At 44.7% G+C, this 12,929-nt stretch overlaps 1 protein-coding gene across 1 annotated transcript in view; it reads left to right on the top strand.

Moving 5' to 3' along the window:
- Nucleotides 1-12,929, top strand: part of ANXA10 (annexin A10) — a 51,856-nt gene that overhangs the window by 21,501 nt on the left and 17,426 nt on the right. The window contains exons 4-6 of the mRNA XM_070480186.1: nt 9,088-9,201; nt 11,100-11,190; nt 12,162-12,241. Of these exons, the coding sequence (XP_070336287.1) occupies nt 9,088-9,201; nt 11,100-11,190; nt 12,162-12,241 (285 nt within the window). The remainder of the gene's footprint in view (nt 1-9,087; nt 9,202-11,099; nt 11,191-12,161; nt 12,242-12,929) is intronic.

Raw genomic sequence — 12,929 nt, 5'->3', positions numbered from 1 at the left:
AAATATCATCATAACTCTTTCTCTCTAAGACTAGTTCTTAAAGATTTACTCCCTCTCCCAACCCCAGGCTCTGAACAACCACAGTACACAAAACAAAGGTGTTCTCTGCTTTAGAATGAATGACGTCTAAAAAGCCACCACTGCTCATGAAATTAGCTGAATTAAGCTGTAGTAGGAAACCAGTTGTTTTTTTTTTTCCAGGTGAAACTGTTCCTTTTCTTATGTTCCTATGACACCTGGAGTATTTTTCCTTTGAAAGAGATGTAAAAGCTATACGAGTTTCAGTATCAGTCACCCAGTATTGCTGTGATATGCATACTGCCGTAAGAGAGGTCATTCTAAGTAACTTCTTATCCAAAAAGTTTACATACATCTGTGCTTTTCATAGATGAGGTTAATTTAGGTAAAAGCAATACTTTATCACTCTCTACAAAATGGCCCTAAAACAGACCAAGAAAACAACTAAGAATAAAGCATTTGCATCTTCTCAGACACTGGATCCTCCAGGGAAGAGGCCTTACCACACACCCAAGGTCTCAGAGTGGGCAGACCCCCTGTGCTAGGGCCCCAGGCCTCCAGGGAGCTTGAGGACCCTCAGAGGAGCCTAGTGGGGCCCCTCGGCTCTGAGAGACCCCATCAGGTCAGTTACCCAGTCTCCTAGTCATTTTCACTGCTGCGGGTCCCTGGCTCACACGGTCCTGATGTGGGCATCGCCACATGGTACCCAGATGGATGTGGAAATGGGCCCCCCCCCCCAAGCTGCTACCCAGGACCTTACCCTGGGTTTCCCTAAACTGAAGGCAGGAGGAGTCCAAACCTAAATCTCCACTGTCTCGCTTTAATACTGGAGCATTAATCTCGATTCCCCCCTAAAATACCCATCTGTGCACTGAATTCAATCCATCCTCCCACCCCTCTCACCACATCCCCAGCATCTGCACTCTGACCCTCAAGCTGGGCTGGCCACCTCCTGCTCTGCCCACTGCATCAAGAGAAGGCCTGGCAGGTCTGCAAACTGCCTGGCCAGGGCTCCGTGCACTCCCCCAGGGACCTGCACACTCAGGCCGCCCCAGACACACCCCCCAAGACTACACCACATCCTCTCCTGTCACGGACAGACCGGCTCCCTGCCCCTCCCTCTCCACCAGGTGTGTGGACTGACCTCACCTCCCGCCCCTCAGCCTTCACCTCCTGGAGTCGGGGACCAGGTCCAGCCAGGGTCTGACACAGAACAGAAACTGCATTCACAGAAGTCCACTCTGCCTGCAAATAAAAAGGAGGGAAAAAATCCCATTAGGGTACACTTAACAGTTAAAAAAAAACACTGACAAACTTCCTAAATTTCCCTTTTCCTTCACTTTTTCCTCTGGCTGCCCCCAGTGACCCTGCTGGACCCTGGGGATGGCTTCCTGACCGCCCCCACTGCTCATGTTCAGAATGACTTATTCCACCTGGACAAGGCTAGCTTTCCCTTCCTGTGGGAGAACTGATAGATTTCCTGTATGTCAATCATTGATTTTTATTTACATAAATAATAAAGATGAGAGGAAATTACTTTCTTAGCTGCTGAATAAGGTACAGTTCTGGGCACATTCCATAAATACTTCTTACAATTTGATACTTTATATTAGAGACGAGCTGGGGACACTAGTCCTGAGACACACGAGAGAAGCCTTGGAACACTGCTGACACCCTGGTCAGTGTAAGGAATGCGGTCACTCTAGACCCTGACCCAAAGCAGTTCTCCACAGTGCAGTGGAGGCTGGGACCCAAGATGCCCCTGGGCTCGGGGGGAACTGTCCCAGCTGAAGGGCTGGGCAATCTGACAGTGGTTCCTAGAGGAGGCAAATTCACCTGAAGTCATACTCCAGCATACAAACTGGTGCAGCCACTATGGAGAGCAGTATAGAGATTCCTTAAAAACAGTTACCATGTGATCCAGTAACCACACTCCTGGGCATGCATCCCAGTGTCCATAGCAGCATATGATAGCCAAGATGTGACTATTATATGTAAGACAACCTAAATGTCCAATGACAGACGAATGGAGAGCAGTATGGAGATTCCTTAAAAAAAAAAAAAAAGTTATCATATGATCCAGTAATCCCACTCCTGGGCATACATCTAGAGAAAACTCTAATTTGAAAAGATACATGCATGCCAGTGTCCATAGCAGCATATAATAGCCAGGATATATAAAAGACATCACTTTTATATATAAGACAACTTAAATGTCCCATGACAAAAGGATGGATAAAAAAGATGCGATACGCATATACGTACAATAGAATATTGCTCAGCCATTAAAAAAATGAAATAATGTCATTTGGAGCAACATGGATGGACTTAGAGATATTATCATACCAAATGAAGTCACAGAGAAAGATAAATACCATGTGATATCACTTAAACATAGAATCCTTAAAAATAATACAGATGAATCTACCTAGAAAACAGAAACAGACTCACAGACATAGAAAACAAACATATGGTATCAAAGGGGAAAGGTGTGAGGGGATAAATTAGGAGTTTGGGATTAACAGATAGATACCACAGTAAATAAAATAGATAAACAACAATGGTTTACTGTATAGCACAGGGAACTCTACTTAATATCTTGTAGCAACCTATAACGAATCACTCTGCTGTATACTTGAAACTAAATACAACATTGTAAGTCAACTATATGTCACTACAAGTAAATACGTTTTTTAAAGGTTTACTTAGCACTGCACAGTGACAAAGCATCTTGCACAGGTGTTTTTATAAAGTAATATGAAATCTTCCTCGCGTTTACACGATGAGCATTAGGGTGGGCAGAGTTAAGACAGCTTCTAAGTCACACTTCATACAGGTCTACAGCATGGCTTCAACGCAAGTATGTTTTTACACAGCAGGAAAAGCGATAGAAGCTAAAAACACATTCCGGCAAGCAGAGTGCTGGCCATCCTCCTGTGTCTTGCCCTGAGTGCACACAATTAGGTGAAGGCGAAAGGAAGAAAGAAAAGGGAACCGCCCCGGCACTTTTAGTTCAAGTGGAGCTGACGGAGCCGCTGCGACTCGGCCCACCTGCGGCTCCAGCAGATCCGCTTGCACAGCACCTGCTCACCAGTTCAGGCCGTGCGGCCCACGGAGCCCCTTTGGGGCGAGTCTTTGGCAGACAGGAAAGAGCGGCCGTCAGGCTGGGGGGAGGCACCCTGCGAAGACTGAATCTGCAAAGCTGCATCTCCCCTCCTGAGAGCGTTTAAGACGCTGACTAGACAACACAGTTGAAGGCTCCGCTCTGAGCTTGACAAGTTTGGCTACTTCACATGATACTCAATATCTATTTTCCCTAATGAAAATACTGTTTCATGACGTCCTGAAAAAGGAGCCACCACCCGTTTTTACAGCCAGCTTCCCAGGTGGTGCTAGTGGCCAAGAACCCGCCTGCCAATGCGGGAGACTTCAGAGATCCACGTCTGACCCCTGGGTCAGGAAGATCCCCTGGAGAAGGAAAGGAAACCCCTCCAGTATTCTTGCCTGGAAAATTCCAGGGACAGAGGAGACTGGCGGGCTACTGTCCGTAGGTCGCAAAGAGTCAGACACGACTGAAACAACACCCACACGCACGCATATCATGTTAGAGTGAACTAGCGCTCTGGAGAAAAGATGAAGCCTGGTGATAAACAGTGCCGGGGCCGGGGCATATTGTAAACGGTGACGGCAGGCTCTGTGAAGGAGGCCGAGGCCACAGACAGCAAAGGAACGCGCAGGTGACAGGAATCCAAGCCGGGCCCTGAGGGAGGGGCCTGCAGACCCAGGAGCTGCAGGAAGCCGGCGGGGTGGAGCGGGTGGGGAGCAGGGATAGCAGCGGCAGGAGGTGAGGGCAGGGGTGTGATCACCGCGGGCCCATCGAGGCCCTGGAGACCGTCACATAAAACACCTGCGTGTTTGCTATATTCTGAGCTGAGCTGCACAAAAGTAGCTGTAGATCATCCTGCAGTTTGGAGCGGGGAAGGGCCTTTCTGCGGAGAAGTGACTAGCTGATGCGCACGTTCCAGGGTCGCCTGTCAGTGTGCTGGGAGGGCAAACGGAAGGGCAGGAGGGGGCGCTCTGGAGGCCTGGGCACTGACCGCAGGAGCGATGACCACGAGATGCCGGCTGCCGCGGTAACGGGGCATGAAATCGTCAGCGTTGGATGCATTCGTAAGTCAGAGGCCATGGAATTACTGACAACTGGATACTGTGAAGGCTGCGAGAAACGCAAGGGAACAGACAAAGTAATGAGGTGGAGAGAAAGAAGGAGGGGAGAGGACACAGCCAGTACCCGCCACTTTAACCTGCAGCAAATCACCTAATATTTTTGGGGAAAAGAGACATTTTGCGTGCCTCGTACCAGCCAGAAAACATGTTAAGGACTTCACCGAGCAGACATTGTCCAGTAAGGCCAGCGCTGAGGTGGGAGCTGTCCTCGCTGGACAGACCGGACGGGCACACAGAGGAGCCACCACCTCACAGCTGGTGCTCGGCCGGGCCAAGCCACCTTCCGCCCGGCGCCACCAGCAGCCTTTCTCCCAGAAGTGCTCCAGCTTCCTCGAGTCCCTTACCAAATGCGCGTGCTTCGGCCGTGCGCACACACGCACCCGGGCACCCCGCGCTCCGGCGCACGGCTCCCCAGGCCGTCTAGCGGCCGCGCCGAGCGCCACCGGGCAGTGGAACCGACGCAGCTGTTCAGGGTCAGAGTCCACAGCGATCACAGGGGAAGTAAGGGGAAGATGCTGTTACGAATTTTCGGGAGGGATAGGAACCCCAGAAGTGACTGAAGATCAAATGGAGGATTTTGCCATGTCCAAGCCATTGCCTGTATGTTTTACGTTTAGTCAGTAAATTCAGGGCTTTCTCCTCCCACATCATTCTTCATTCTCCAACTTGTTACAGGTTCGTTTATACAGGTATACACCATAAACGCTGCACATGTGACCAATCAATACTCGGCCAGATTTGGGAACATTTGTGACAAGGCCGTTTCCTGTTGTTTAGCCCGCCAGGGGCCTCTGTCCATGGGCTTTCCCAGGCAAGAAGACTGGAGTGGGTTGCCATTTCCTTCTCTGGGGGCATTTTCTCCACCCAGGGATCAACCCCACTTCTCCTGCATTGCCAGGAAGATTCTGTACCGCTGAGGCAACTGGGAAGCCTGAGAAAGACTTAGCAGGGGGCGGGGCTTAAATTCATGTAATATGGTCATTCATCTAGTGTATTAAACTCAAGAGTGGGGCTGCAGTGGCAGAGAAACAATCAGCTGCCCTGGGGGCCGGTGGAAGGCTCGCAAAGAGTTGCTGATTCTACCCTTTTCATCTGCCGTCTGTTAAACCTTCGAGGCACGGCACTGGATTTAATTTTTTTTTAATTGGGGTATTAGAGGAATATTAGTTGCATAAATTGAGAAGTCTTCTTTCACCTTCTGCTTTCTACACAATATTGTGTAGAGTTGATTTTACTTCTACATTAAAATGTGTCGTGGATTTTATGAAGTGACTCCGCTTGGGTCTAGAGATTAAAGAGGGTGGATTACTTGTGAATCCAGTTTTGTTTTGTTAATATAAGGAAATTTAGATTGAGTTCAAAATTTTCCTTGACTCTATTTTGGTAATTTGTGGCTGTCAACAAATTTATACTTTTCAACTAAATTTTAAAATATAGTAGTGTATCTTTACGTTTTTCTCCAGATATATGCCCAGGAGTGGGATTGCAGGGTCATATGGTAGTTGTATGTTTAGCTTTCTGAGGTGCTTCCATGTTCTCCAAAGAGGCTGCAGCAATTCCTATTCCCAGCAGGAGTGCAGAAGGGCTCCCCCACACCCCCTCCAGCAAACTGAGCCTGGCTCTGTGGCGCAGCAGTCAGGGGACAGGAATGACACAGGTGCTGAGTGCAGCCTCTCCATCAGGTATTAGTTTAGGCTTTATGATGCTGGTGTAATTCAAAAAGACACATGCACCCCAGTGTTCACAGCAGCACTGTTCATGATAGCCAGGACACAGAAGCAGCCTAGATGTCCATGGACAAAGGAATGGGTAAAGAAGATGTGGTGTGTATATGTGGTATGTATATGGAATATTGCTCAGCCATAAATAACAAGGAAATAATGCCACTTGCAGCAACATAGAGAGACCCAGAGAACATTATGATGCTTAGTGAAACAAGTCAGATAGAGAAAGACAGACACTGCATGATATCACTCATATGTAGAATCTGAAATATGACACAAATGAACTTATCTACAAAGCAGGAACAGACTCACACACACAGAGAACAGACTTGTGGTTGCCAAGAGTAAATGTGGGGGAGGGAAGGATAAATTAGTAGGATGGATTAACATATATACATCACTATATATAAAATAGGTAAACAACAAGGACCTACTGTGTAGCACAGGGAAATTTAGTCAATATTTTGTAATAACCTCAGAGATAGATTATGAAAAAGAACATATAAACATATATATATCTATATCTGAATCACCTGAAACTAACTCAACATTATAAATAAATTATATTTCAACTAAAAATATATATAGTGGTATAAATCTGTTCATAATATTCTCTTTTTTCCTTTAATATCTGTAGTATTTGTGTATGTTACTCTTACATTGCCAATATTTTTGCATTTTCTTTTTTCTTGTCAGTCTAATTAGCATTTTATTAACATTCAGAAAATTAGGTTTTGATTTCATTGACAGTTTTAGTATTTATTAATTTTCTATTTCATTTAATTATGATCTTATTCTCATTTCCTCCATTTTTTAAAATTTAAACTATATGAATATATATTTCATACATGTGTAATACAGTTACATTAATCCATCACAGTCTGCATTCCATCCTGCCAGTTCCTCCCTTGTTATACTGGATTTAATGTATTCTTCTCTTTCTAGTTTTCTTGAGGTGGAAGATTAGGTCATTGACTGCCTGTTTCCCTTCTAATATAAATATTTAAAGCTCAAATGGATGTTCAATCACTGTCTCAGCTGCATGTCACGAATTTTGACATGTTACATTTTCAGGTTCATTAAATAAAGCATCTGGGATTCCCCAGATACATGTTCACTGTTAGTTTGCGGTTGATTTTGCTGTGGCGGGAGAACACACTCGCTGAGAGACAAGTCATGAGCCGTGCTAAAGGAAGCATGTCACGCTCGTGCCGCTCTGACTGTGCAAGGTCCTCGCTATTGGAAGGGTGCCCACAGGCACCTCGATGCAGGGAGATGTCAGGGATTAGCCACATGACTGTGGAGGCGGACAGGCCAAAATCCACAGGGCAGGCCAGCCAAGACTCAGGCAAACTGGAGGCTCAGAGCAGGTAGGAGCCTGCTGTCAAGGACCGGCTGCTGGCAGAACTCTTGAGGGGAAGTCTTCAGCTGACTGAAGGAGCCTCGCCCATATTGTGGAGGGCAATCCACTTAACTGGAAGTCCACTGATTTAAATGTTAATCATCTAAAAAAGCAAATCATCTAAAAACACCTTCACAGAAACATCTAGAACAATGTTAATGGCACAGCAAAAGTGAATAAATTTAACTCTCAGAAGCAACTTCTGAACACCCATCCCAAAGCAACTTCTCCCTTGTCTGACTGTCTCGCGCCCCTGAATTTTTAGAACCCTCTTGAACTACTGTTTAGGATCTTATGATGTGAAAAATGACTATCAGAGCCTTCCAAAGCATTAGCTCGCATTTTCACTTACATTATGTCTGGGATGTTTATGGATGTGGGTCCTCTTGAAAACAGACTGTGTGTTGTTTTTCTCTAGCTCTTACCATCTTGTCTGAGAAAAAGTAGAAATAAAAACCCACTGAGTCCACTGCTGTCTTTCCTTCAAAATGATGTGCTGGGCTCATGTGGGCAGGAGAACAGTCTTCACAAGCTCACGTGTTCACGATGGCTTTATCATTGCTTTTGCCTGCCTCCTGACAGCACACAGAACTGTTCGTTACAGAAATCAGAAACAATTGATGGCAAAAGACAAGGGAATTGACTGGAACACCAGCTCCGTGAGGAGGAGATCTTATAAGTCTTATATATACTCCAAGACCAGCCACAACTCCAGACATTAAACAAACTGCCTTGACCTGAGCAACAATTCAATAGATTCTCTGTGTTGCCAGTTACCCACCTTGTGGGTGATGCTTTTCTTTGCTCAAAAAGAAACACAGGAAATATACTGCCAGATTATACCAAATAAAATGAAAGTGATGACCATTTTGTTTTTTACTGTAACAAAGCTTATTGTGCCTTATTGAATTATCTTATTGAATCATCTCATAACTAAACTGTTGAATATTTTAACATATAACTGAATATATACTGTACATTTTAACAAGAAATGTTACATTTAAAAAATCTTTCAGATATCTTTGTAACCCTAGAAAACATAAATTGTGCATATTTTATGTTTTTAAACATCTACTCTATTGAGTAAAATGAAAACTAAATTAAAACCATCAGTTTCATGCCTTTATGCCTGTATTTCAAGGGCAAAAATCTAGCATGCTTGTTTTTTTTTTTCAGGTGACTATTTGAAGAAAGTTCCAAGACTCCTTACTTAACTTATTTACACAAGCTTTTTGGCAACAGTATAACCAGAAACTCTTTACTAAAAGACACTGCTTTAATGGTAAAACAAAATGAATGTTTTCTTTAAGGACTAATATTTCATTAATTCCACACAAAACTATTATACTCACTACTGAAATGCTTTCAGTTTCAACTTTTATTTATTTTAAGCATTTCAGATTTTAACTTTTATTTATGAGCTCAGAAGAGGAGTTGTGTTGGGATTAAAGAAGGATCATGGCTCTGTGTTTGTGTAACTAGAATATCCATACAGATGACATCTGGAGTGGAGATATGACCACATCATTCATTTTCAAACCCTCAAGTCCATCATCTCGTGTAACCCACGTACACACGTGTGAACCCAAACCAAACTAGCTATTATGTGAAGAGGCAAGGAGAGGGGAATCCTGCTAGAAGACTTTCTGCAATTACCCCATTTTCCCCACAAACTTGGGAAGTGGTATAATGCAAGTATTTGCTTTCCCTGCACAGGACCTGGTTGGGGACTTGAAGGAGAAGCTTTCCAATCACTTCAAGGACGTCATGGCCGGCCTCATGTACCCCCCACCCTCCTATGATGCCCACGAGCTGTGGCATGCCATGAAGGTAGAGGGGGTCACCCTGTGATACTGCCACATGCGATCAGGGAGGGAGGGGGCGTGTCAGCAAAGAAGCGAGAGGGACACTCACCCTGTGATACTGCCACATGCGATCAGGGAGGGAGGGGGCGTGTCAGCAAAGAAGCGAGAGGGACACTTGGGGAGAGGCGGTTGACATGAAAGGGGTGGGGGCCTCCAGCAGTAGGATCACTTGACTCTTCTTTTGAGCAAACTCAAACCCATGACCCAGCCCCGTGCAGAGCTGCTAAGAGGAGAGGGAAATGAGCTTCTTTGGGGCTGTTTGCGTTCATCTCTTCCCCAGCATGGCTTTTGGCTCCCCCGATGGCTCAGGGGTAAAGAATTCACCTGCCAGTGAAGCAGGCACATGTTCGATTTCTGGATCAGGAAGAACTCCTGGAGGAGGACATGGCAACCCACTCCAGTGTTCTTGCCTGGAGAATCCCATGGACAGAGGAGCCTGGCGGGCTACAGTACATGGGGTCACAAAAAGTAGGACACAACTTAGTGACTAAACAGCAGAATCAGTCTGTTTGTCTTCCTATGTTAAGTGGAAATGTTAGCATTCTTGTGAATCTCTTTAAACTATTATATACATTGGGCTCATAAAGTAATGAGTCAGTAATGCTGAGGCAGAGGCAAAACATAGATGGCATCTATATTTTTGTGACCCTAAATTAGCCCTTTACCAAAACTACTGCTCAAATGTAGCAAAATCTTGCTTCTAAAGGATCAGAACAATTCTTTCTTACAGGCAAGTCATGAGAGGAACTGACTACAGATTTGTCAGAGGTTTGTTGGCTAGGGAAGGGGGACAGATGACTTTTCACATCTTTCCAGATCGTTCCAAATGCTAAATGAGACAACTATAGAGATGCTGCAATCATTCCAGGGGGATGCCTGCCAATGACCTGATTTCCCCCATCTGGAAACAACACAAAAAGGGAGAGGGAGAAAATTAGGGAACCTGGGTCATGACCATCATATTCACAAATCAGCATTGTTGTTTGTTTTAGTCGCTAACCCATGTCCAACTCTTTGTGACCCCATGGACTGTAGCCCTCCAGGCTCCTCTGTCCATGTGATTTCCCAGGCAAGAATACTGGAATGGGTTGCTATTTCTTTCTCCAATGGATCTTCCCAACCCAGGGGTCAAACCAGCATCTCCTACTTGGCAGGTGATTTCTTTACCGCTAAGCCACCAGGGAAGACCGGCAGATCAGCACAGGCCTTAAATAAAATATGAATTTCAACTAATGTCTTTTTAAGGGTTGCATATGTCAGTCTGTACCTCTTGCAAAATGATGTAACTAAAAACCTAAGGAGAAAGTCCTATGTCAATGTTTAGATGAAACTGTTATATTTTTTCAGTGTCTCATAAAATAGTATGGACTTCTGAAGCACTCTGAAAAAGGTGTGTTGTCTTTCAAATCACCATCAGGGAGGAATATCCTATGACTGGAAGAGGCTGCAGAGAGTACCCAGTCCAAATATTCAGGCAAATGGTACAAAACTCCACACCTGGGGAGAGGTGGGGTGAGGTCTCTGCACCATCCTTGGGGAATTAGGGACCCAGAATCAAGTACCAGTTTGCCCAAGAATTGACATTCTAGCAGCAAAGAAAAGGAATGTCATGAGTGCTGTTTAAACGTCTTTTCCCACATGATTTAGAGATGCCCATGCTGTTTTGTTTTATGAAGGAACTCATTTCAGATGATACCATCTTCTTGAGTACCACACACCTAGTCGATACCAAAGCCAGACCCGTCTTGACCCTGAGCACATGCCCGCCCTCAGCTCCTCCCGGAGCACCAGGGCCGCATCCGTTCACTACAGGGCTACTCCCCGTGGAGGTGCCTTCATGTATCTCTTGCTCTGTCCTTTCAGGGAGCAGGCACTGATGAGAACTGCCTCATTGACATATTGGCTTCGAGAACAAACAGAGAAATTTTCCAGATGCGAGAAGCCTACTATTTGCGTAAGGAAATACACATTTGTACATATGTTTTATACATGTTATACACTTCATATATTTCAAATAACAGGAAAAATATTCCAGTTTATGTATTTTAAAGAATTATCTAAGACACTCACATGTGAGGTAGCACTCACTCAAGTCTAATGAATTGTCTAAGTAGAGTTGGTGATCAGGGCACTAAAAACAAAGCGATCCCAAGATAATTGAGTGAAGCAAAGTTTTCAGGAAAATAATGATGAGTTTATACGAGGTGGACTTTAGTTTAAGACTGCGAGCACTCAGGTCAGTGGCTCAGGGAGGACCCTGTCTCTCACCCCGGAGGGACAGTTATGAAGACAGAACAAAGCAAAGTGTAATGATCACTCAGTGAGTTCTACAAATACAGGCAACAACTTCACTTTTCATAAACCTCATAATCACTGAATCCACCTCAGAATCTGATTTTTATGCATTTTAAAAGCTGAAAGGTTAACTACTTTCATATTCAAAAAAGCTTTAAGACCTTAAATTCCATTGCATCATGTATCATGTGACAATGATTGTGAACAAAATGTTCCAGACAGTCAGCTCCATTTCACTCAGACAAAAACAAGAATTTCCCGGGGGAGAGAATTAAGACCCTTCATTGAAAATATTAAGACGAGACAAAGACTTGGGGGACTGCTGGGCCAGGCAGTTGTCTAAGGAGAGAGGAGTGTCCTGAATTTTAAGGGTTACAGAATGTGAAATGATTCTCAATGTTGGTTTTCAATTTTGGAATAGAGATAGTATTTTTATAAGAAAGTAGACTTGGGCCTGTGTTATCGTTGGGGTCAGTTTTGTTGGGTGGACTGTTCATGGGCCTCATGTGAGTAGAAGGTGGTAGAAGACCAAGAAATGTCACCCGTATGGGAGCAGCGCTGACCTCTGCAAACAAAGGGATGCGCGGTTCCATCGTGACTAACCCTTCCACGTGGGTGTGCCCTCCCCAGAATACGGCCGCGACCTGCAGGAGGACATCTACTCAGAGACCTCAGGACACTTCAGAGACACGCTCATGAGCTTGGTCCAGGTAGGAGATTCTTAGATTTGCTCCACTTTGCACTACTGAAAAATAGATACGTTTTGTTTTCGAAAAATAGGACAGGAAACTCCAGTAATAACAGTTACTGAATGCCAGTAAATTCAAGGCACTACAATGGAAACTTGGGTTGAATATAGAGACAAACAAGCATGAATAAGACACTATCTCTGTCCTCAGAACAATCTACTCTAAGTAAAATGATCCTAGTTATAGATAAATGCATAGTTGATTAAATATTATGAGGGAGTTAACAGACTGACAATATTACAGTTACAATTAGTAAATGTGCACCCATCTAAGGCATCAGGAGCCCAGGATCCACCCGTCTGGTGAACAGTCAGAACCACCAGATGAAATACAAGAAACTGGGATCCAGGAGCCTCCCATATGACTTTAAGAAATTCTATTTATTGAAAACAAAAACTAGTTTTCCCTCCTTAGTACAAGTGTTAATCATTCAGTAGTGTCTGACTCTTTGCGACCCCATGGACTATAGCCCACAGGCGCCTCTGTCCATGGAATTAACCAGGCAAGAATACTGCAGTGAATTTTTATTTCCCTCTCCAGGGGATCTTTCCGACTCAGGGATCAAACCCGTGTCTCCTGCATTGCAGGGGGATTCTTTACCATCTGAGGCACCAGGGAGCCCTCCTTACCAGCTCTTTATTTCGGAAAT

The sequence above is a fragment of the Odocoileus virginianus genome, chromosome 18, assembly GCF_023699985.2.
Source record: "Odocoileus virginianus isolate 20LAN1187 ecotype Illinois chromosome 18, Ovbor_1.2, whole genome shotgun sequence".
In the NCBI taxonomy this organism is placed as follows: domain Eukaryota; kingdom Metazoa; phylum Chordata; class Mammalia; order Artiodactyla; family Cervidae; genus Odocoileus; species Odocoileus virginianus.
The sequence above is the reverse complement of the archived record's forward strand: the minus strand, read 5'-3'. Positions and strand labels throughout refer to the sequence as shown.